Here is a 23,551-nt window from a genome sequence, read left to right on the forward strand (position 1 = left end):
GTGACTGCCGTTCGCCTCCTCTCCCCACTTAGTCTGTTTGGCCTTCATCGACGACAGTTGGCCCTAGGCGCAATCCTATCCGACCCCGACCAGTGGAGACACGGGGAGTTTTCTCGATCTGCGATATCCGTGATACGAAGGCAAGAGTTCCTTATGGGATTTCCGGAAATGGGTCCAATCGATCTTCTGCTGGTGGTGGTGCTGTGCTGCTGTCGTCGGGGAGTGCCCTTTGGTGGCTTGCAACGCGCATGAGCCCGGACTAACCTCTGGCGTGCCCTCTTTATCATCTCTTCTCTGGTCCAGATCTGCATTCCCATGACGAAAGAAGGCCCAGACGTCTTAAACGATGCGTAACGATTCAAAATCTGCGGGTGCTGTCATCGTGATCATCTGTCTCTCCATGACCCGACCAGCTCGGTTAGGCTGTCCTATCCATCCATACATGCTACAAACATGCATTGCAATATATCAAGTAACTACAAGTCAGCATGCTGTAGCACGCAAATTCAGTTCTGGGTCTCTCAATGCGTTAGTTCTTTAATATTTGTTGAACGTCTTTATTAAACCGGCTTGTGGTACATGAAATCAAGTCTTTCGCTATGATATATGGAATCTAGGTGTGAAACCTAGTGGAGGATCGGCGCGCCCTCGGTATACTCTTGGACCAAATGCGTTTGGCATTTGACCAGGGTCTCCACCATCTTGCCGACCTCTTCCAGTCGGGAAAGGATGATCTTATTGCCCTTTGCAAAGCCGTAGCAGTGGTACTCGAGACCGGTGTCCTCGCAAAACTCGCGCAGGAGGACCTGGCCCTTGCGGAGGTTGTGGCGGGGCACGCGGGGGAACAAGTGGTGGACGGCCTGGAACTGGAGGCCGCCGTGCAGGAAGTCGAGCCACTGCGGGCAGTCGACATCCATAGTGGTGCGCAGCTGGCGCGAGACGAAGGATTCGGTCGGGCCCAAGTCGGCCGTGGACATGCCCCAGTGAGACAGCGTGATCTGCACGTGGATGAGCATGGTGACGGCGTGTGAGAGCAGCACGAAGGCGATACGGGTAGGCCAGTCGGGCAGCGTCCGCCACACAAGCATGTAGCCAAACAGAAACCAGTAGACAGCCATGCCAACAACCTCGAGTTGGCGAGCCCAGCGGGGAGCACCGGATGCCTTCTTGGCGGATCCCAGAATCACGTGACCCCAGGACAAGAAGTACAGGTTGAAACGTGCAACAGCCATGATTGGGTAGTACGTGTACTTCTGGAAGGGAATGGCGAACTCGCACACCTTATCCCAGACGAAGTCGAAGTCGTAGTATGTGCTGCGCACACCACGGAAGAAGGTGGGTGACCAAGCAAAGAGGGGAAGGTACTGGGTGTCCGGGTCGTGCTCGGGCATGTTGGTGATGAGATGGTGCACGTTGTGCGATGACTTCCACCAGCCGAAAGAAAGGCCGCAGCAGAAATCGGCGATGAATGTGCCGATGATGGTGTCCTTGGCAACGGAGCCCGTGATGCCACGATGGCCGGCATCATGTGCTGTGAACATGATTTGTTGCTACACGTGATTCACGATTAGCTATGGCTATTCAGGCTCAGGGAGCGCGAGACGCGACGAAGAAAGAACTTACCCAAAAGCCGCCCAGGAATAGAGCCGAGGTCAAATACCATCCGATGCTCACAAGATAGAGGAACATGCCGAATAAGAATGCGTAGCGGGCGCATTCCTTGCCGTACTCGATGTAAGGGCAGTCGTAAAGACCCTCGTCTTTAACGCGCTGGTGCAGCGCCTGGTACTTGTCCCGCAGCTCCAGCTGCTGCGCCAAATCGAGAGATGGAATCGAGCGAATGTCGTCTTGACGTTCCCGCTCCTCCATGGCAGCGGTGAAGCCCTCCTTGGTAAGCTGCTCCTCGATGGCGCCAGGACTGGGAGAAGCCGACTTCCTTCCGTTGCTGGTCAGCTTGCAAGGCCCCAAAGCCTTTTCCGCGGGCTTCTTCTCGTCGCTGCAGGGCGTCTGGCCAGGGAGTGCTGGCACGTCGGCCTGAACGGGCGGGATCATGTTGACCCATGGTAGGTCTACCCGGCCGATGCTGAAGGCCTTCATGGTCTTGAGCGTCGCGTCGGTGTGGTACCTGCAATAGGCGCGTTAGTATTTGCTTCCAGCAAGCTCCACCAGTACATACACCCAGTAGGTGGACGACGCCGTCGTTCTGAGCTTACGCTTTGATTTCATCGCCCGCATCTCGGCCGACCATGTGAAGAATGGCCAGGCCGCCTCCCGGGTGCTTGTCGAGCCATTTGTCGAGCTTGAGAGCTAATCCATCGTAGATGACGATAACGTGGCCTTGCGAGATCAGGTGCTCGACTTGCGCCGGCGTCACAGTGCCTTTGGTGTCGAACATGATATGTGATGTAGTTGAGTGGCCTCAACCTTGGGTTGGGAGTGGCAAGCAAGACCAATTGGTCCCAGCTGAGCCTCGAGGAACGAATGCAGCAGTCGATGCACTGGATGAGTAATAAAACGGATGTACACAACGTCAACCAGAAAGAATGGGCGCCGTGAAGAAAGAACAAACGAAGTACACTTGAGTTCGGTCAAGAAGCAGCCACACACACAGGCAGCGCGGGTAGGGAAGTGGCATTACTTAAGTAGGTCAATAAGTCAAGAGATGGGGCAAGCAAGTATCATCCGTGCGGAGGGGAGGAGACAAACACTCGTCTGGTGGCAAGGAGGACGGCCGCTCCCTGTTTCAAAGAGGCACATGCAAATTGGGTTATTACGGGGAATGCCATGGTCCCAAGTGGGTGGTAGCAGATATGTACTTCGGTGAGAGGTGAGAGAGAGAGGCGAGAGGAAGCAAGCGAGCGACGACCAACGACGGGCGGAAAACAAATAGAGTGGCCTCAGCCAGCCGCGCAAGAGTGGCCACAGAGGACGGGCAGAGGACGGGAGAGAGTGCCCGCTGGAAGATAGGGGACGTCCATGATCCTTACTAGCTTCGAGTCGTTGAGCGAGATACAAAAGATACTTGTGCATTTCGGAAGGTGCACACTGTTCACAGCCTGCCCAGACTGCTCACTACTCCCAGTCTGGACACGCGTTCCTTAGCGGGCCGTGGCGTTGAGATCAATTTGATGGATCAAGGGTACTCTTCTGCATATCGATACCGACCTGCTCCTGTGGCAGGCAAAAAGAGTAGAAGAGTAGCCACCTTCCTACTCGGCAAGTTCCAAGTTTTGCAGGAGGTGGTGATTGCGAGGTTCGGCTTAGCGCCTCCGGGGAGGGACAGCCTCTAGATCGGCCCATCTGGTCCCAGCCAAGGCGTTCCAAGATTAGCTGCCAAGTCCCAAGGCCCCTAGAGGCTGCCTACTGGCGCCCCCTAACAGGCACCCTAGCCTAGAGCCGGAGCCCCCAAGTGCCCCCAGACGTGGAGAGCTTCTAGAAACAGTCTGGGCCAGACGTCATGGTGCCAGGGCTCAGCAAATGAGAGATTAAACCTGTCCTCTATTTTTCCCACTTGGACTGTCAGACTGCCTTTCCCCGGTGCTATTTCTCAACGTTTTGCCCATCTGCTCCCCTCTCTGCTCTCCTCTGATTTCCTGCCGGAATCCATCCTTCAGGAGTATTGAATCCATCTACATACCTGTGCCCCATTCGTTTGTTGTCGCTACCAAGCTTCGAGGTTTCCAGGGCACACGTTGTCCGTGTTCATATGTACTTGATGCTAGAAGAAAGACTCTTGTTGTCCGCCATGCGACTGGAATGCATGCATACCGGCTTGCTCCAATCAATCGAGCGACGCGACAACTTAAACAGAAATCATGAATCAAGCAGTCAGATGCACTGCAACAGCGCCATCCAGATCAATTGATTGATTGAAAAAGGCAATAGTGCGCACGTGGAGGGCATTCAACATTGGGGCCCCTGACTGCTGCCCTGACGCTAACGGACCTTAGCCTAACGCATGCGAACTGGGCCGGCTGCATGTGGGGGGAAAGCTGTGGTCATCACTGGCCATCCCTGGCCATCCCTGCGCATCCCTGCTCATCCCTGACCTGCAAAGAAGATTGCGATGCGAAGGAGAGAAAGAGGGAGAGAACGAGAACTAGAACTGAAAATCAGGGTCCTCCCCACCGGCCTCCATCCAGTTTCCTTCTCGTAAACCGTACCGTAACTCTGACTTTCTTCATTCCGACACCGTATATGTACAGGTATTTGTAGAAGTTGCATGCTGATTTCCACTTGACACATGCCAGCAGAACTCTCCTTGGCACTTGGTTCTTTTCTATTTTCAGGCCAAATGGATGATGCCCACATTCGATCGGCCGCCAAAGCCTTTTGACGTCAAAATGTGAGAGACAAAGACAGGAGGACGGCGAGACGAGACAGCAGGCGAGACGAGACAGCGAGACGGGCGCAACCACAACCACAACCGCAGCAGGCCTGATGCTGCTTCTGCTGCTGCTGCTGCTAATGCTGATGCTGATCGTCTCGCCCCGTAGATTGAGAATGATGGATACGCGCGTTTTGCAGGCGCACAAATGCGACATAAGTGAGCGGGCCCCACTCAAAACGGCTGTGCTGCAAGATTCGAATTTTGTAGCGTCTTGGCAGAACATTAGCCTAGCGATCCACCCAACACCGCCCGAGGTTCGCTAAGGAGGGCCGGACCACGGACGTTCAGCACTCACTGACTTGGTGAGTAGAAGGTAGCAAGTACTGTACTATATGTATGTACCGCCCCATCTCCCCCTCAATCTGATTTGCCCAGCCCGCTACGGACCCCCTCCGACGCTGCATCTGACACCCCTGGATTCTGCCATTTTATCTCGCTAGGGGCTGGCTAGTGAGGAAGCTGAACATACATGCTGCACGCTGGCCGTGGCATGTTCGTGAGGGTCTCATGCTTCTGGCCATGGCGCTAGAGTTGACTGCGGTTCGAGTCAAGTCGCTCTTGGGTTGGGAGAGGTTGCGGCTGTTTGCTATCTTGCGCTTGTGCCATGCCATGTGCCCTTCTGAATGCAGAACGTCCGATGTTTGTTCTTCGCTCTGTCGCATCAACTTGTGCTGAGGCGGTTTGCGAATTACCGTCACACCGCCGCACGGCAGTTGTGTTGCCGTATCTAACCGTAATTTGAGTTTTTGTTTCTCGTTTCTCGTTTCTCATCCCTCCTTTCTCGTTTCAATGTTCCGTTTCGTCGATGGAACGATTGAGTCGTAAGTTACGACGAGGTAGCGTGGCCACCCTTCCCAGCATCTAACCAACCAGCCGGTTCGCGGTGGTTACCGTCACGGCCCGCGTATCCTCTTGTACCCTCCACCGCTTCTTCCTCTGCTGATAATGTAATATATTGAAGTTTCTCTGGGAACTAAATAACTGTATGGCCCCTGGATATCAGGCCTCGCTTGATTCACAGTGCCACGGGTATTGACGCTTCCGACTTGGATATCCCCGGCCAGCGTGCTGCTCTCCCACGAAGCTGCTGAAGCACCAAGGGCATTGCCCATTCCATACCCCGCTTGGGGACTGTGCTTGCGCTGGGTCTGGGCCGGCGGCGGGAGACATAGGGCGAAACATGGCACCAGTGAGTCGATGCCTCTGGTTCGGGTCACAGCTGCTGTCAGGGTCTTGATTACTTGGTGGAAACATTCGTTCATCAACGGGGCCTCACTTGATACGAAGTGGCCCAATATGTCGGTGAGTAGCTAGCATCCTCTATACGTGCTTGCTGCCAATTGTTGTTACGCCTCAATCCGGTTCCTCGCAAGTGCCTTTTGCGACAGAACGGAAGTCATGATGTAGTATGCTTCCCACATGTCATACTATCAACACGCATCAGTGGACCTGTCAGGTTCCGTTGAGGCGCGCGGGCTGTGGATGTTTTCGAGTGAAAGGGTCTTGTATACACTGCCATGTCGTTCTACCTTTGCAGGTGTCGGTGCGTAATGGTACAGAGCTGCATCCAGACAGGAGGGCGTGTAGAGTTAACACCCCATTACAGAATCCTATATCTCCACTCCCTTACCCCTCTCAGGCCCAATCCAGCTCGTTCTACTCCCTGTAGCTAGCAAGTGCATGTCTGCATCACGGGTAAGACTTTTAGGTGTCTCTTCCCATCCTTCCTATCATGGTCAAAGGCCCCATTCTCTCAATAATTCACTACAACGACCTCGTTGGTGCCGTTACCGTGTGTCTGAACGAGGGACGAAGACTTGCTCGTTTACATCATGGCTGCAAGGCGAACATAACTGGGGTTTCAAGAACCATGAGTCCCTTCATTCTCTTTCGCTCGTTCATGGCGTGCATAGTTCAAAGCTAGGCACTTGCTGTACTGATGCTTGCTATCGCAATGCTGACGGTGACAGCAATCTCGGTCTTGAACCGTTCGTAATGCATCCGCTACTTCGTCTAATTGTTCTTTCCCCCGATATTTCGCGTGTTGTAATTCAGTCTGACTGTGAAAAACACGATGGCGTACACATGAAGCACGTTGTAGCCAGCGCCCGGATCTCGTGAACCGGACGAAGTGAGCATTGGTTCGTGAGACAAGTAATTCTTGCCGTAGGTCTTTGAATTCGAACAACGGTCCGGCCTACATTTCCGGACGGCAGGCTGCACCCTCGGCTGTGTTCGCAGTCTCCTTGGCTTCCTCCTCAAGTTCGTTCTGGACCATCCTGGCGGGATACCTCCAGTTGCGCAATGTTGGGAAGGAGGTAGGAGCCGTGATCACAGATATGCTGCCTGTTTTTCAGGTTATTATGATCTATGCCATAGTCTACGGTGCAATGCCTTCTCCAGTTACTCGGATCTGCGCCAACACAAATACATACACAAAGTACAGGTAGGTGTGGGATTCTATAAAATTAATAACATGACTTAAGAGATTTCTATATATTGTCAATTACTGTGAGCACTTAACCCTTATCTCTTTTGACCCAGCCTACATGCTCATGATATGGTTGCGTACGGTAACAGCCGACCTAGTTATCCTGAGTGTTTGACCTGATTACCTATAGTTACACCAGATCAGTATCTAGTTTGTCAGCTCTGCATTCCTTATGGCTCGGCGTACCCTGTTACTGGTGTTGATGCTGCCCATGAGCAACAGCCATAACGATAGTCAAACAGTGGCGGAGTAGGGTGCATTCATAGAGGTAGAGCACAGCAACGTACGCTTCTTCTTCAGCTTCACAACCAGTGACAGTATGGTGGGCAGGGGGTTGTGTTTAAGTGCAACGCCAAAGGCACTAGCGAATGCAAGGGTCATCGATTGGTTTCGTTAGTAATCACGGATTGCGAAGTTATTCGGGTCGCAGATTTTGGATCATTGCGTCGGCTAGCACGAGCCGAATCGTGCCCCAGAAATTAAGCTTGAAGTATGAGCGATGCGGCCCGCAGGTCTAGTGCATATCGATTCACGAATACAAGCGCGAATGAGGGCGGCAGGGCGGCAGGGTGTCAGGGCGGCGTCTCCTGGTGTCGACAAAGGAGTTGGTGTGGCCGATGGGACGACCCTGGACTTCCGGCCTATCCGGATAGCCTGCAATGTCCGAAATCTCCGAACTCGCGCGACGCTTATGCGAGATTAGCTAACGAGCTTATATCCGGCTAAGCAACTTTCCATAATGCTGGCCATTGACTATTTATATGATGTGTGCCGGGTGTATCGACTCAACTATCGAGCAAAGAAGGATCTCAAGTCGAACGCTGCATCATGTCTCTGAACCAAAGTGTCTCCAACGGCGCCAAGAGCCTCACCCAATTGGCTAGGAGCCCCCTTTCAGGCCTCTCGGTATGCATCGTAGGTGCAGGACCCGCCGGCGTCTACACGGCACTGCAATGCTGGCGAAAGGGTCACAGCGTTCGTATCCTGGAACGTAGCCCAGTTGCGCGCACTCAAGGTACGTACGACAAAGACCCCCTTGTCCTCACTTTGTTTCGTATATGAACTTCCGTGGGCTGACTGAAGCTCCCCGAGCAATATGAGTAGGCGACTTCTTTATGATCGCACCCCCAGGTTGTCAACCACATCAAGACTTGGCCCGAAATGGCGGAGGAGAATGACCGCATCTCGGTAAATCCACGCATTTCCTTCCACAGGAGTACTGGCGAGGTCATATCCGGCCCTAGTCCGTTCCGGTTGGACAACGGCGACGCCACAGCCGCGCTCGATCCTGCCACGCGTTTCCACTTCCACCACCGGCCCAAGTTCCTGCAGATGCTGGTCTCACAGCTCGAGCGCATCGGCATCCAGATCGAATACGGCTGCCGCACCACAGAGTATTACGAGGAGACAGAGAAAGCTGGGGTGCGACTCGACGACGGTCGGAATGTTGAGGCCGACGTCGTCGTCGCGGCGGATGGAATAGGGACCAAGTCGCACAAGCTCGTCAACGGCCAGGAAATCCGGGCGTGGCCGAGTGGGCTGGCGGGCTTCCGAGCAGCGTTCCCGGTTGCGGTCATTGCTGACGATGCCGAGATCTCGGAGCGCACCAAGATTCTGGACGATGGCCACCCCCACTTCCAGCTGTTCAATGGGTTTGTCTCAAGCCTCACGATGAGCGAAAATCGATCGTGTTGGTTGCTAATACGGCCTACAGAGCCGGCCTGCATATGACAATGATGCGCACAGAAGATACCATGACATGGGGAATGACGCATAAGGTAAAAGAAGTCGAATCCACAAGCATTGCCATCAATTCATCTGACGAGACTCGATAGGATACAGGTACTGCGGCCGAATCTTGGTATGCGAATGTGGACCCTGCGGCAGTGATGGACTTCGTTTCGACGATTCCCAGCTTCCCACCATTCGCAAAGCGCCTCGTCCAGGCCACTCCCAAGGACGCCATTGTGGACTGGAAGATCATGTGGAGGAACCCTCAGCCCCGGACGGTGTCTCCCCTGGGCCGCGTAGTCCAGGTCGGAGACGCCGCGCACACGCTTCTGCCAAGCTCCATGAACGGTGCCAACCAGGCCCTCGAGGATGCCATCTACCTCGCGACGTGCCTGGAGCTGGGCGGCAAAGAGAATGTTCACGGGTCAACGCAAGTCCACAACAAGCTCCGGTAAGAAAATAGTCTCCGTCCTGTGTTGATCACCCCAACGCTTATTCTGTCACTACTCACCAATGTGCCCTTAATTAACATGCCCGCCGGCCGTAGTTTCGAGCGAGTATCGTGCTGTCAGAAGCTCGGCTTCGTCAACCTGGCCAAACGAAGCAATGGGGACGCCAAGACAACCAACGCCAAGACAACCAAGGACTTGAAGCCGGAGCAGGGCCGATGGCTTTGGAAGCACGAACCGGAGAAATACGTGTACGAGAACTTCGCCAAGGCGTTGGATCACGTGCAGGAGGGTGCCCCGTTCCAGAACACCAACATCCCGCCCGGGTACGTGCACGAGGAGTGGTTTGTGGACGAGCTCATGGCGCGGGTGGAAAAGAACGAGCCGCTGGATCTTGGAGGTGACTGGTCGTAGACATGTACATACTATTCTGTCTACCCCTCTGCCGAATGTTGCCGGGACAAGTTGAGAAGCTCGCGACCGCGATTCCGAGATCGGTTGGAGTAAACCACAGGAATCCAGGACCCCCTAGGATCCCCGGGGTTTCTCGCACCCGGGCGGGCCTCAGGACTAAACCATAAGCAGCTGCCAAGCCCCGGAGTTATCTTATCAGATCCGAATCAGCGGCAATTGCGATGCGCACCCTCCTCATAATCGCATGTTCATTGGCAGTGCCAAGACCTCTCAGGCGACCGTCTGCTTGGCTCATATGAGGGGTAACCATGGCGCGATGCCACGTCCGGTAACGGTAGATACACCAAATTTGCCGAAGCATGTGCGAGTATTCGTTCCCAGTGGATCTGGAGCAATGACGTACAAAAGTCGGATGGTTCCCTCGCGAGCCCCATGTCTGGTTTCACCATCGTCACCAGCTCTTCACCAATCCCACCGGCAACGAAACACCAAGAAATCACGATATCATGATGGCCAGCTCAGAAGAGCCGACTCTGGAGAGCCTCGCAGCTAGCATTTCCGAGCTTGCGGGCGCTCTCTCTCAGCAGATGAAAGACAACAATGTGCCGCCCGTCTCATTCGCGCCCGACAGCCCGACGAGCTACTCAAACTTGACAGGGGAGATGTTCATGGTGCGCCAGAAGCTTCTAGACTCTCTGAACGACATGTGGTGGCTCGCCCAGGGCCCGAGCGAGAGCATCTTCAACTACTGTCACTCGGTATGGTTCCCCCCATAGAAACTGTTAGTCGTATCCTAATGATTTCATGTGCTTACTGCATTATAGGCCATTCCGGACGCGACGGTGCTCAACACTCTCAACTCGTTCGGCTTCTGGGGCGCCGTGCCCCTGACCGGCTCTACGACGTACGCCGACATCGCCCACGAGGTCAAGCTTCCCCAGGCCGTGGCGTATCGTCTCTTGCAGCACGCCATGACGCTGCGGATCTTTGCTGAGGAGGCCGGTAGGGACGGCTCCGCCCCGCGGGTCAGGCACACGTCGCGCTCGGCGGCGTTGGCGCGCACCCCGGGCCTCCGCGCGCTTGTGTCCACGGTCCTTGACGACGCGGGGGCGCCGCTGATGGTTCTCAACGAGGCCCTGCGGCGGTACTCTTCGGGAGGGGACGGCAAGACGGAGCTCACGCAGAGGACGGACGAGACGGCGTTCGCACTGTTCCACAAGGGTGGCCAGTTCGGCGGCAAATTCGAGACGTCGTGGGAAATGCTTGAAAACGACGGAGAGGGTGAGAAGAAGGGCTGGAGGCAGCGGAACTTCGTCACGTTCATGAGCTACCTGAAGGACATCTTCCAGCTCGAGGATAAAGTCCTGGGGGCCTACGACTGGGCCAAGGCGGGCAAGGCTTCCGTTGTAGATGTACGTACGAACCGATCAATCCCCCAATTTCTTGTCCTGTTTTCAGATGGAAACTTCGCTTTCACAGCCGACAACTAACCGTTTCCTCACAGCTTGGCGGCTCTGCCGGGCACGACGCTTTTGCTCTTGCGGAGAAATTCCCGGAGCTCACCATCACGGTTCAGGACTTGGCCCAGGTGCGGTCCTCGTTTGAGGCCAACCGCCCGGCCAGCGTCGCGGATCGCGTCTCCTTCAGCGAGCACTCCTTTTTCGACCCTCAACCAGTGCAAGCCGACATTTATCTCATCAAGCTGATCCTGCACGACTGGCCTGACGCCGAGTGCCTGCGCATCCTGCGCGGGCTCATCCCGGCCCTGCGGCCGGGCGCCAAGGTCATAATCCTCGAGTACCTGGGCAACGTTAGCGAAGAGGGTGGAGAGGGTGGCGCAGGTGACGAGAGCAGCAAGAAGGAGGGAGAAGAGGCAGCTATTCCGCGATCAATGAAACAGTATGGCACTGCGACGGACGTGCGGGTTATGGCCCTGTTCAACGCGAAGGAGAGGCCAGCGTCTAAGTGGAAGGCTCTTGTGGAAGAAACGGACCCGCGACTGAAGCTGGAGAAGGTTGAGGCGAAGCCCGAGGCCTTCTTTACCTTAATCGAAGCTGTTTGGACTGGCTAGTCTAGTGTTTGAGAGAAAATGATTCATAGATTTCCTCACATAAGAAAGGTCATTGCAAAAGAATGGTTTACTGCCACTGCCACTGGCTGCACTGCAGGGGCCGTTGTTTAGTGCCTGTAGTGGGGGTTTCCCGTCTTTTGTCGGAAAATTTAGCGCCAGCATATTTCGACGTCACTGGCTTTGACTCTTGCATCTATTCCACCCCTCCAAACCCCCTTTCCCAGTCATGGCCGACTCAGACATTGACCAGCGGCTGGTCGTTCTCCGTCGGCAATACCTCCAACTCTTTGAACCCGATTTCCTGGCATGGCCGCCCCCTCAAGCTGCTGAAGAACGCCGATGTGCAGGCTTGGCTGTACAAGAACCTGTTTGACGCCGGTCGCCTTCCGCATTTACCGCCCCCGCCCTACCAAATTCGCGTTCTGGAACTCCTGATGGCCAAAATTGAGAAAGCCATTGAGGACCCCAAGCAAGATGTAAATCGTCCCTGGCCGTTCTATCCTGACTGTCCTCCAACAAAGCGTTACTAAGTCTGTCACTAGGAGGTCTCTCATACGCTCGTATCCCACCTCGGCTCTCTGAAAGCCAACAAGTTGTCACCAGAGCAAGACCCCGCACAGCAGAAGTCTTATGTGACCTTCATCTGTCCCAAGGAAAGGTCCGATGAGCCAGAGTCCACGATCACCATTCTTGAGAGGCGTTACCTCATTTCGGGGTCCAAGACGACGGGGTTTCGGACGTGGGAGGGCGCGCTGCACCTCGGTGCGTACCTGCTATCGCGGCGGGGACAGGACATCATTCGCGGAAAGAAGATCCTTGAGCTTGGTGCCGGGACGGGGTTCCTGGCTATTCTGTGCGGAAAACAACTAGCTGCAAAGCACGTCACAACCACAGACGGTGACAAGGGCGTGGTGGAGGCGCTGAAGGAGAATCTTGAGCTGAATGGCCTCGACGAGGAGAAGGTCCAGGCAATGCCACTTTGGTGGGGTGATGACCTGAAAGGGACATGGGTCGAGCGCGAATGCCAGACGGAGCCCTACGACGTAGTGATCGGAGCCGACATAGTAAGTCTTCACCGCTGTGGCTATACCTGTCAACAAGACGCTGATCAGTACGAAATTCAGACGTACGAGCCCGGAGCTATCAGGGCTCTAGTAGCAACATTGCGTCAGCTCTTCGACTTGAGGCCAGGTCTGTCGGTGATTATCGCAGGTGTTGTCAGAAACGCTCACACCTACGAGACGTTTCGGCACGAATGCTGTAAGTATTTGGCTCACGCTACGACGCAGAAGCAGTGACTGATCAATTTCGCAGTAGCATCAAGTTTCATCTTGGAGGAGGTCAACTTCCGGGCCAAATCTATTCGGGAGCAATCCTCGTTATTCTATGCGGCGGCGGTGCCTGTCAAAATCCTGAAAATTACTCGAGCGAATGATAAAAAGTTGGGAATAACGAGAAATAGATCAACCGATGAAGCGTTTCTAGTCAATAAGGCGCTATAAAATGTTGCACTACGCTAGTGATGTTTTATTTTATAGCAAGTTTAGTTATGAAATAATTGAAGTCTGAAAGGACAACGAAACAACGAACTGATACTAGAAACGCAAAAGATAAGAAATAGATGGTTATTAACGTGAAGCTCAATTATCCATTGGCTGTTCTTGCTCAATATTTGGGCATGCTCGTCTCCATACCACGCTCTGCACCAAACATGATTCCTCACACGTTGTTGAATAGCTTATTGCGACTCATCATATCATCTTTAATAATTACTTGTTGATATTGGCAAGTGTGACGATATAACAAAGACTTTTGTCTGAGATTACCAAACCCATGAGGTACTACCGGATAACCAATACCATCACGCAGTCAGTCGATGATCCACGGAAGGATGAACCGTCATAATGTTTGATCTATTTACTACGGGACACGCCATATAATCTAGCCAATTGGTGAATTGCTTGGGTACCTTTCCCATTACTGCCAGCTTGTATCAGCGATAGGGTTGTCATTTTACCCACTGAAGTTACTAGATTTATATAGACGTCAGGGAAAGTTGACGTTTTCACACATCAATGTCTCATGGATGCACACACTCACTGCCAATCAATGCTACTATGACTTGAAAATCCATTCCAGAAATCATGGTCTGCTTCGCAAAAGGCATACTGGTTGTTAAGTGTGTCATTAGTAGGCAAGAAATAGTTGAAGTTACCAGGGCTTTCTGAAAACTAGTTAACATGTTCGGGTCTAAAAGGACTGCGGGACAAGAGTTCTACTCATGTAGTCGGAAAAGATAAAAGTCAATCGTGGATGTCAGATGGTGGTTGGAGTATTTATTATCATAACGGTGGCTAGGAAACCGCCCAGGAGTAGTAGAATTAGATGACAGTTTATGGGTATCGAGTTAGTTCTTGTTGTTTAAAGCCTGTTACCGGCTCCAAATCTTGATGGGACAAGCACTGATTGTTTGATGTCCAAGACGTCAATAACAAGGCCCGGCCTTGGACATAACAGTGATTTCAATCAGTAGGCGAAAGCTGACTTTCCAGTCTCTTACTCCTTGAGGATTCCGCCCAACAGGCCGCCAGAGCCACCCGCCGAGCCGTTCTTCGCACCACCGCCACCGAGCAGGCCACCAGCACCGCCCGTCACACCACCAACGGCGTTGCCTACACCCTTGGTCGCGCCATCGACGAGGTTGCCCGCGCCGTTGGCGACACCACCGACCGCGTTGCCGGCACCGCTGGCGACACCGTTCACCAGGTTCCCAGCACCGTTCGCGACGTTGCCGACAGCGTTGCCCGCTCCCGAAGCGACGCCGTTGACGAGGCCACCGGCACCGTTGGCTACACCGCCAACAGCATTGCCGACGCCACCCACGACACCACCGACGGCGTTGCCGACGCCGCCCACAGCATTGCCGACGCCACCGACGAGACCACCAACCAGGTTTCCGGCCGTGTTGCCAACACCTAGAATAATTGCTTGTTAGCTAAACATGATCCCTTTTAGTCGCCTGGTAACAATATTAGATGTGACATACCTCCTACGAGGCCATCAAGAAGACCACCTCCGTTGCTCTGGGGAACGGGGGCACCGCTGCAGAGAGCCACCAGGGCGGCAGAGAAGAAAATGGACTGGAACTGCATCTTGATAGTGGGTTTGAAATAAGTCGTATGATAAGTGGGTTAAGGAGGGCGTTTAGTGAGATTGCGTAGAAAATAAAGATCGAATTGAAGTGAATTGGTATTGTAAAGATCGTCGACAGCTAGCTGGACCGGGTGAGTGTGAAGGTAAGAGTTTGAAGGTGAAGAAAGAACGGAAACAACTGGATTGGGATGAAGCAAGGAAGAAGTGTTCAACAGCATCGCGAGTCGAGTCCTGTTATATACAGTCGAGAGTACGCCAGTCGGCTCCCCTCGGATTCGATCTACAGTGATGATCCATGCCGCCATCAAGGATCTCTCTCCTTCTCGTTGTTTGATCCTGTCATTCCTAGGTCACTCCATCAACTCAACTCTAGGTTCGTCTGATCAACATCTAGGGTCTACAGGCTCGCAGAGCCACTCTCTAAGATTGATATTGTTATGATACAGACAGGCAGGACAGCGATAATCCTCGACAGATCGAGTTAGCTCAGCGCGAGACGCAGGGTCGTTCTGTAACGGTGACCGCCTATTCACGCTCATGAACCGTTGGTCCCCCCATGGTCCCGGCGCTCATCACGCGAACGTGTGGGGGGTTGCAGTGGATGGCAGGTTATGAGACTCGTATGACCGGCATTTGCATTCCCAGCAAGCCGGCATGGCCCCCTTGGCTGTCAAGACCTGTCATTTTCGGACGAAGGCGTGAGCCGTGGTTGATTATATAAGAATTGCGAACCGGGATGCTGTTGCCGGGCCTTGGTCGCCAAGCTCGAATGGCTATTGGTCAAGTTGTTCCGGCATGTCCAATTATATGCCACGCTTGAAACGCTTTTGGCTCCTGGGTGATGTTACATGATGTTGCATTGGTCACTGAAACAATGCCAGTCTCGTCACCTGGCTTGGCTACACGACCCACTCGCAGTGGTACCCAAGTGCCGATCATCATTGCGCGGAACCACGATTTGTATACCAAGTCAAGAAGAAAGAGAGGGGTTACTTGATTGCATACCATCATTGCACATTATCTGAACGTTAAAGGAGCGTTATGCATGCCGACAAAGTGGACTTGATCTATGTTGGTGATTCCCACGACTGGAGTTAACACACTGATCCTGATGCCGATCTAGACTATCACGAATTTTCTTTTGTGTGTACTGGTGCCTGGAGGCGTTGAAGATAGACTTCTGGATGCACTTCATAAGCACTCATTTGCAGGACTCGTTGCTGATGAAGCCGTGCGGAAGCCGGCCAAAAGCGAAAGGGACGAGTTATGGACCGCGAGGGGGTCGCTCAGGGGTTGAACATGCAAGCATTTTATGGACCGAGTGGATATGTTGGCATGGATTTGCTGAGTAGCTTATCCAACTTTTGCAAGAACGCAGAGTTTGATCAAATTCCTGGGCAGCGCCTTCGCCGTTGGTAGTTGGGTATCGATTGAAAACATTAGTTTTAATGGTTAATTCTATAACCGGCAAGCATAACGTAGAAAGGGGCAACAAGTGGCCTGGTTCCTGACTTCAACATCGTAACTCCGTAGTAGTAGTAATAGGAGAGGCCTTTGGCCAATTTACGAGGCATGGGGCCCGGCGTGTCGCGCTAACGATATTTCGTCCGAGGACGAATCCGACAGCGGCTTGGGCGCCGGCTTGTTGTTGCTGTGATGCGTTGCACCCGCTCCCCTTTCACCTCAGCCGCGTCGTCGACTGTGACGTTGTACTGCATGGTCTTCTGGATACCGCCGCCGAAGCCGCTGTCGTCGGAGCCGGCGGCCGACCCAGGCCGCTCCGCCTTGTTGTGGTTGATGGTGCGCGTGTACGTCGTGAGCTCACGGTCCTGGTTGTGACCCCGCCCGAAGCTCTCGGTGCCGTAGCCGTAAGGGTGCGTGCTGCTGGTTCCGGACTCGTCTTGGCGCGCGTCGGCGTGCCCGTTCTGCGCCAGCTTCCGGATCAGGTTCGCCATGGCCATCTCGATGTTGAGCTTGACGATGTAGGTCACGGGGTGAAACTGGATGAAGACGGTCTGGTTCGGGAGGAACATGAGGCCGATAAGCAAGACCTAAGGGGGTCATGTATCAGCGCCGTATCCGGCGTAAGATGTAACAAGGGAAGCATCGTTCAAGACAACTTACGTCCATGCCGACCGACAAGACCATGAGCTTCGCGTTGAAGGCCACCAACGGAGCGTACTTCTTCAAGCCATAGTACTTCACCAGGCGCTGCTTGACAATGCGAAGGAAGTACCAGTTGAGACCCGCATCCATAAAACAAATTAGGAACTTGGAAATCTTATCCCAGTATTTGTTGGCCTCGACGAATCTGAAAGGTTCGTCAGCACACAATGGCGTAGATGATTCGATTACAGACACAATGAAGAGTAACTCACGCTTCGGTTGGTGGATGATCCAGATGAGCTGGGATGAAGATGATGAAGACAGCTATGTTAATGGAAGAGATGATGGCCACAGTTCCCCACTGCGAAGAGCCAAGTCAGTCAAGCCGCAAAGGTAGGAAGACGGATAAGCGAAAGGCACTGCTGGACGTACCCTGATGTAGGAGACTACCTGGGGGCTTTCTGAGATGACGGCGATGCGGTTGACAATAATTTGCATGAGGAGCTGTATTTCAAACACCCAGCAGAGCAGAATCATAAAGAAGAGCGGAACCCTAAAAGTCGTCGAGATCTCGCGTCAGTCTTGATTCGCGCCGTGATGCGATGCCGTTCCTGTGCATGACGCCGGCATGCATGCATGTGTGAATGCGGCGCAGCGGCAAGAGAGAACAGCTTACCCTGCGGTGACTGTGCCGTCGAGGAATAGATAAGCGAGGATGCCAAGGACCAAATTCGCGACAATCTCGCCCCAGATCATCCAGATATACGGACTCCGGATGGGGTTTTTGTTGCGCATGGTTTGCTTCGACGCCTCCCAGACGGTGAGGATGCCGAAGCCCAGAGAGAAGCCCGCCGCCAGCGAGGCTACCTGGTAATCGACCTTGGAGGTAGGGTCCGTCATGATTCCAGCCGTCGTCGTCGTCGTTGTTGTTGTCGTCGTCGTCGTCGCCACCGGCCCCTTGTGATGATGACGTTGTCGTCGTGGTGGCGGCGCGAGGGTGTGCGGCCGTGTCAGTGTTGAGATTCAAACAAAGGGAAAAGATGGAGCCTCGAAGGCGGCGGCGGCGGCTCGGTCGAGTCCTGTCCTGTAGTGGCTTCGATCCCAGATATTGACCCGTCACCCACTCTGCATTCTGACTGGAGAAGATTGGGGAGGCGGAGCGGGGATGCTTCGCTTGGGCTTTATGTATGTATGTAGGTATGTATGTTGGTTGCGTTTCGGTTGGCGATGGCGGAAAATTAGTTGCTCGAGTCACGAGGAACCCCGTAGCGTAGGAGAGGTCTAGAGGCTTGACGAATCTATATGGTGCTAGGGTGATCGGCAGGTTCGCAGACTAATAATGCCGGAGCAGGTAACGATCTATACCACTGCCGCATTGACCGAGGAAATACATATGTTTCTGGCAGGTTAGCACGAGATCTAGTGGCCAGACTTGACCAAGAAGGGTAGCTCTGCGCCGGAGAAAACATGGCCAATATGGCCCATGCGGAATTGCGAAAGCGGATGCGCGCAACCCTCGGCCCTGGCACGACACCCGCCCCTCCACTTGGGCTGTTATGCAACCACTACATACACACATACACACAACACCCTATCGCCCTGTGTCTTGGCTCGTGAAGCGTGCGTGAAGCGTGAAGCGCGAAGCGTAAAGCGTGAAGCGCCTGCCGATCTGCGCCGTCACCAACGCCTTCTTCCGTCGGGCCGGGCTACACACGTCTGCCACACTACACTGTCTGCACCTCGTCTCGCCAACCCGTGCCGGCTATGCGATGTATGTGGACGTGCCGAGACGACGCTAGCACCGTGCGCCGGCAGAAAATCTTATCTCTGTCCGTCATGCCGCTAGCCCCAGATAGGCCTTGGCCCGTCCTGAGGCTCTTGGGGTGCGGAAACCGCCCGCCCGCCTTCCCGACCAGGTAATTGGCTAGACCTTCTTACCACGGTTCTGGCCATATTGGATGCTCGTGTGCTGCTGTTGCTAATCTGATCCCTACCAACCACCAACGTCTGTATTATAGCAGCTGAATCTGGCCCTGCGCCCCGTCGGCTGGTAAGCCTCCCCAAGCCAGGGACTATTGAGACAACTTCAATCGCATCTCGGATATCATCCAAGACGCCGGCCCAGCTCTCGCCCAAACCAGGGGCGCACGGTTGGAAAACCGGAGCAAACAATCCGTGGGAAAATGCACCTAGCTTGTACTAGAAGTCAAGTTGGCGATCTGCGCAATTGTCGGCATGCCAGATTCATAGCAGTGCGCCAACGCCCTCGCTCAGGAGAGCTACGGCTGGCTGTACCCGCGTGACCATGTCGGTTGACGCGGCATCCCGCAAACGAGACTAAAGCAAACTAGTCCCCGGATCATCTTGATGGCGATCTAGAGCTTAGGGCAACAAGCTGCCAGCTGCCGTGGTCCATGGCACTTCCGAGATATTTATGAGTTGCAGTATATGCTAATATGAGTGAATAGGACCACCCTGGCGAGTCCCTTGTAGAGACATATGAGAATATATTGAAATGTCTTTTCCTGAAGTCCCGAATACCACAACTCCCTTGCTTCCTTCCTCCTTCCTTGTCCTTGGTTTCTTATAATCGCAACATCAGCATTTATGCACATCTTGTGCACACCATCTCGTTCTTCTCGTACCGGGTCATTCCGAGGAGCGGCGCCGACGGAATATCGGCGCCCCGTGTCTTGCGGTGCGCGTCTTCGAGTGCTGCGTGCTACAGTGTCTTTTTCCACATGACGACGATGCCGGTCCGGCCGCACTTCAGGGCCCGGCGGATGTGGGACGCGGCGTAGACATGGCCGCTGGCCCCGCATCCGCCTTTGACGATAAGGAAGAGGGTCCGGGCTGGCAGACGTCGTCCATGTACCCTGATCAGATAAAAGAACTGCAAAGACGGGGCGCTCCTCCCATGAAGATGAGAGTGGTCAAGGAAATCAGCATCCTTCGTACTATGAACAATTACGGAGATTAAACTGCTCGTGTGCGCCACGTTTATTAGACTTCTAGATTTCAGGATGACCGGAATTTGACTTGTTATATTATATTTAATTTCATTCCAAAAATATGTAAGATGGTCGATATTTAAAAACCAGTAAATGTGACAAGTCTTATTTACAGTTGGTAATTTACCTAGGAAGCTCCGGGTAGGAAGCATCAATTTGCATGATTCTTAGAGCATATAGTGAGGCTCTTGAACACTGTTACGACGGCTAATGGACTTTAAACGTTGTGGTCACCAGTTCGGCCCTGATTCACCGATTTCAGGCATTCATCAAGCTGTGGACCGGCATCCCTGCTTGCTTCCTCATCCGCTGGCGAGGCTGAGCGTGCGTGGGGGTTCAGGGGTAGATCACCGTCCGCCCGACGTGTGGGGGAACCTTGCACACTTGGGGACCTCAGCGACACATTCAGGCCGATAGCCACAGCCAACAGTTACGTCTGAGACTGTCTGGTCATATCCGATATACGCCGGGATGGAAGGGAAAGGAAGCTCAGAAGAGCGAGCGGTGTATCTGAGGACCGCCAAGCATGGAAGGCAACTTCCCGTCAGTCTGCCATGTAAGGCTTAGCTCACCAAATCCTGGTCAATTTGCACTTTTCTTTTGGCAAGTGCGCTACTTATGTCTATATTTGGCAGTTCTCCGGTGGGTGATTCTCCCGACTCGGCGAGTCCACTGCTGATATCGACAATGAAAGGGCAGAGATATTGAAAAATCAGGATCCTTTGGGATTAGTAGGCAACCTAATGGTAACGTAGTGAACATTCTCGATTCGAATCTCCCTCGGGGCAGTCGGTGGCTTGCTTACTTTGTGCCTGAGTAAGACCAGGATCGAACAGGGGTTCGGATCCTTCCACTTCGACCTTCTGGAAAGCAAACCTGTCTCACTTTCATCGAGTTGCTACATGTCGGCGGCGGCTTGACAGCGGCTCGGAAATGCTTATCTCATCCGAGATCAACATGCATTGTCAAATGACCCCAAATATCCAAGTAGAAGATGCCAGCACGGAAGCTGCCAGGCGGGGGCAAAGCAGAATGCCTCGAGATCTCAGGTCAGGGCAAGACCTGGCGCAGAATTCGGATCCACGGGGAAGCTGACCAAAGGACCCGCCAGGCCCCTGTCTGCGTGACATGCAAGGGCGAAGAGTGAGATGCACGACAGAAGTCTTGGCGCGCGCAGTAACCCCTCGCAGAATCGCCCCTCTGTGGTGGCCTGCCGGTTGGTTCCGGTCTGCGCGATCCCCATCACCTCAGCCTCACATGTATCGGCGCCCCTCTTTCAGTACGGCGTTCTTATTCGACAACTGAACGATGTTGGCTTTGAAAGGATTCACCTGGCGTAAGAAATCATAGGGTCATTCGACCAATCCTGCCTGCCCTGTGCCAAAGAAGCGAAATGCGACGCTAATGAATGCACTTCTCCTCGGTGACTCTCGCCCTGTCGGGCGGAGAGTCAGCAAATGTGCTTCCTAGCGTTCGCAGCCGTAAGATTGTGCCTGCATATCTCTCAATGGACCTATAGTATCACATGAGGTCTGATCATTACCACAAGAGATCACGCTGGTTTGGAAGAAGAAGAAAAAATCGGCGGCGCCAGATCGCTTCGATGATATCACACTTTCACAGTACAACGCTGAAAAGGGAGCCATGGGGTTTCTTTTTTTTTTTGAATTGTCTCGTAGCCGTAAACTCGGTTTCCCTTCCTGCTAATCCCTCCGGTTCGGCCAGGATCAAGACATGCACGTTTGAAGCCATACAACCCCGGCACTCACCAACAAGGTTATTACACCCAAGTATCAGATTAAGGCTCAAGCCGCTCAGGTGAATTGCATCCACATGTGCAATTTCGCTGTCTATTTCCGGCGCGGCTCTGCAGCAAACAACTCGGGTGGGGGAGCTCTGAGGAGGGAAATAAACATTCCCCGAGAACCTGGAAGGATCTGGCCCCCTGTTTTGTCTGAAGGGATCATGTCCCCGATCAGGATACACCCTATCGAGCCCCACCGAATCTTTCCTCACCAGGATACATTTTATACAGAAGTAACGTAACTCGTCTTGGTTGCAATCTTCTACCAGAATCCGATATGCCTTATGGAGCGTTCTAGGCATGAGCAACACAGCAGGGTCGGGTGATGCTGACCTTGCGTGGGTCGTTGTAGTACTATAGCGGTGACGGACAACTTCCAATACGCAGTAAGCGAGTGGGAGTGAAGAGGACTCTCACCGTCCACTCCTTTGTGATCTCGGTTCTACAGGGCGAGGGGAGTGGCGTATCTCGTGGGTGGCAGCTACTGTCATCTGGCTTTGAAGTTGAGCCTCGTCAATAATGTATCTCAGTCTCGAGGAGGGAGACACTGAGGGAGAAAGCGAATATAAAAGGTCTCATCATCTCCCTCCATAGACAATCTTCTCTCCCTTCACCAGAGACAACACAGAATCCTCAATAGTCCACTCTTTACAAACAATCAACCACCCAACCCAAACACTTCCCCCCTTTTCAAAACTTTCCACTTCACTCCTTTTCACCAAGACTTCAAGATGCAGTTCTTCACCGCCATCGTCCTCGCCGCCGCCGGCTTCGCCGCCGCCGCCCCCGTCACCGAGAGCAGCGAGAACGCAGCCACCTCGGTCCTCGAGGCGCGCGCCCGCAGCGGCGACATGACTTACTACGACCCCGGTCTGGGCGCGTGCGGCCGGACCAACGGGCCCAACGATGCCATCGTGGCCGTGCCGTTTGCCTTCTTCACTGCCGCCAACCCCAACAAGGACCCCATGTGCGGCCGCAAGCTCAAGGTCAACTACAAGGGCAAGTCCAAGACCGTCACCATCGTCGACAAGTGCTACGGCTGCAAGGGCAACGACATCGATGTCACCCCCTCGGTCTTCAAGGAGCTCGCCGGCGGGCTCGGCGCCGGCCGCGTCAAGGTCACCTGGGACTTTGTCTAAATCCTGGGCTCTCCCACGTATCACATAGTCTCTGCAACAAGCAGAAAAAGAGGAGAGAAAGGGGAGGTCAGGTGGAAACTGCAAATGCGCCATCCAGACTTTCGATTCGCTGTCTATACTCGTTATTCTTCTTCTTCTGGTACATAATTTGATAGGGATATTTTGGGGAAAGGGCACATGGACACAGGCGCGATCTTCTTTTACGCTTTGTTATAGAGAAGTTTCGGGAGTGCTATTACAGGGTCCCACCACAATCGCTCAATTCATTCAAATTACTTTCTAGCTTCACTTATATAACACATTTATTTTCCAAAAATCTAAATCATTTGACCCTCATAAAGGCATACTACAGAATCATTGCAACAGGATAGGGCTCATCTCCACATTGAATCATTCGACCTCTCTTGCGTTCTTCAAAGCATGTACCTACCGCGTAAGTGTAATTTTCATGAAATCACTATGCCCATGCAAGTATGCAAAGTCAGCTTTGACATGGATACTAGGGGAGTGGGACCAACGTATCTGGTAGTTAAAAGTCATAAGAGCACGTTCCAGCTTTTCATAGCTGTCGCCTTTGCATTGATTAGATGTTGTTCGAGATCCCGGCAGCTAGGATACATGTCATGTCTCACCTCAGCTGGTTCCTGTCAGCAAAGGGCGGGTTCGGCGTCCGTCGTACTGACTGCGAGCCTCATGGGGCTGTTGGGTATGTCCGGGTAGATCGGCATATGTAGGGCGCCGCACGCTTGCACAACATATCCTTTTTAACATCAGCTCTCTAGTGAGATCCCT

General features: G+C 53.5%; 6 protein-coding genes across 6 annotated transcripts; 3 read left to right on the forward strand and 3 right to left on the reverse strand.

The window, feature by feature from the left end:
• Positions 1 to 626: 626 nt before the first annotated feature.
• On the reverse strand, positions 627 to 2,395 carry PG998_005311 (delta 8--sphingolipid desaturase; the record flags this gene model as incomplete). The annotated part of the gene is made up of 3 exons (XM_066872129.1): positions 627 to 1,550; positions 1,624 to 2,125; positions 2,214 to 2,395. 3 exons carry the CDS (start codon positions 2,393 to 2,395, stop codon positions 627 to 629), a joined length of 1,608 nt encoding a protein of 535 aa, XP_066732226.1.
• Positions 2,396 to 7,709: 5,314 nt separating this feature from the next.
• Positions 7,710 to 9,475, forward strand: PG998_005312 (uncharacterized protein; the record flags this gene model as incomplete). The annotated part of the gene is made up of 5 exons (XM_066872130.1): positions 7,710 to 7,856; positions 8,013 to 8,533; positions 8,596 to 8,659; positions 8,717 to 9,063; positions 9,160 to 9,475. The coding sequence occupies 5 exons, from the start codon at positions 7,710 to 7,712 to the stop codon at positions 9,473 to 9,475; spliced, it is 1,395 nt and encodes a 464-aa protein (XP_066732227.1).
• A 509-nt stretch (positions 9,476 to 9,984) lies between these two features.
• PG998_005313 (sterigmatocystin 8-O-methyltransferase) lies at positions 9,985 to 12,844 on the forward strand (the record flags this gene model as incomplete). Its single annotated transcript, XM_066872131.1, has 5 exons — positions 9,985 to 10,233; positions 10,300 to 10,887; positions 10,980 to 11,545; positions 11,797 to 12,022; positions 12,089 to 12,844. The coding sequence occupies 5 exons, from the start codon at positions 9,985 to 9,987 to the stop codon at positions 12,842 to 12,844; spliced, it is 2,385 nt and encodes a 794-aa protein (XP_066732228.1).
• Positions 12,845 to 14,102: 1,258 nt separating this feature from the next.
• PG998_005314 (uncharacterized protein) lies at positions 14,103 to 14,698 on the reverse strand (the record flags this gene model as incomplete). The annotated part of the gene is made up of 2 exons (XM_066872132.1): positions 14,103 to 14,521; positions 14,593 to 14,698. The coding sequence occupies 2 exons, from the start codon at positions 14,696 to 14,698 to the stop codon at positions 14,103 to 14,105; spliced, it is 525 nt and encodes a 174-aa protein (XP_066732229.1).
• A 1,683-nt stretch (positions 14,699 to 16,381) lies between these two features.
• PG998_005315 (uncharacterized protein) lies at positions 16,382 to 17,762 on the reverse strand (the record flags this gene model as incomplete). The annotated part of the gene is made up of 5 exons (XM_066872133.1): positions 16,382 to 16,750; positions 16,824 to 17,010; positions 17,078 to 17,166; positions 17,238 to 17,358; positions 17,482 to 17,762. Coding segments are annotated over 5 exons (1,047 nt in total), but the record flags the coding sequence as incomplete, so codon positions are not given.
• Positions 17,763 to 22,351: 4,589 nt separating this feature from the next.
• On the forward strand, positions 22,352 to 22,759 carry PG998_005316 (RlpA-like double-psi beta-barrel-protein domain-containing protein-containing protein; the record flags this gene model as incomplete). Its single annotated transcript, XM_066872134.1, has 1 exon — positions 22,352 to 22,759. One exon carries the CDS (start codon positions 22,352 to 22,354, stop codon positions 22,757 to 22,759), a length of 408 nt encoding a protein of 135 aa, XP_066732231.1.
• Positions 22,760 to 23,551: the final 792 nt, after the last annotated feature.

Source organism: Apiospora kogelbergensis (assembly GCF_038363985.1).
Source record: "Apiospora kogelbergensis strain CBS 113332 chromosome Unknown utg000003l_segment0_segment0, whole genome shotgun sequence".
Taxonomy (NCBI): Eukaryota; Fungi; Ascomycota; class Sordariomycetes; order Amphisphaeriales; family Apiosporaceae; genus Apiospora; species Apiospora kogelbergensis.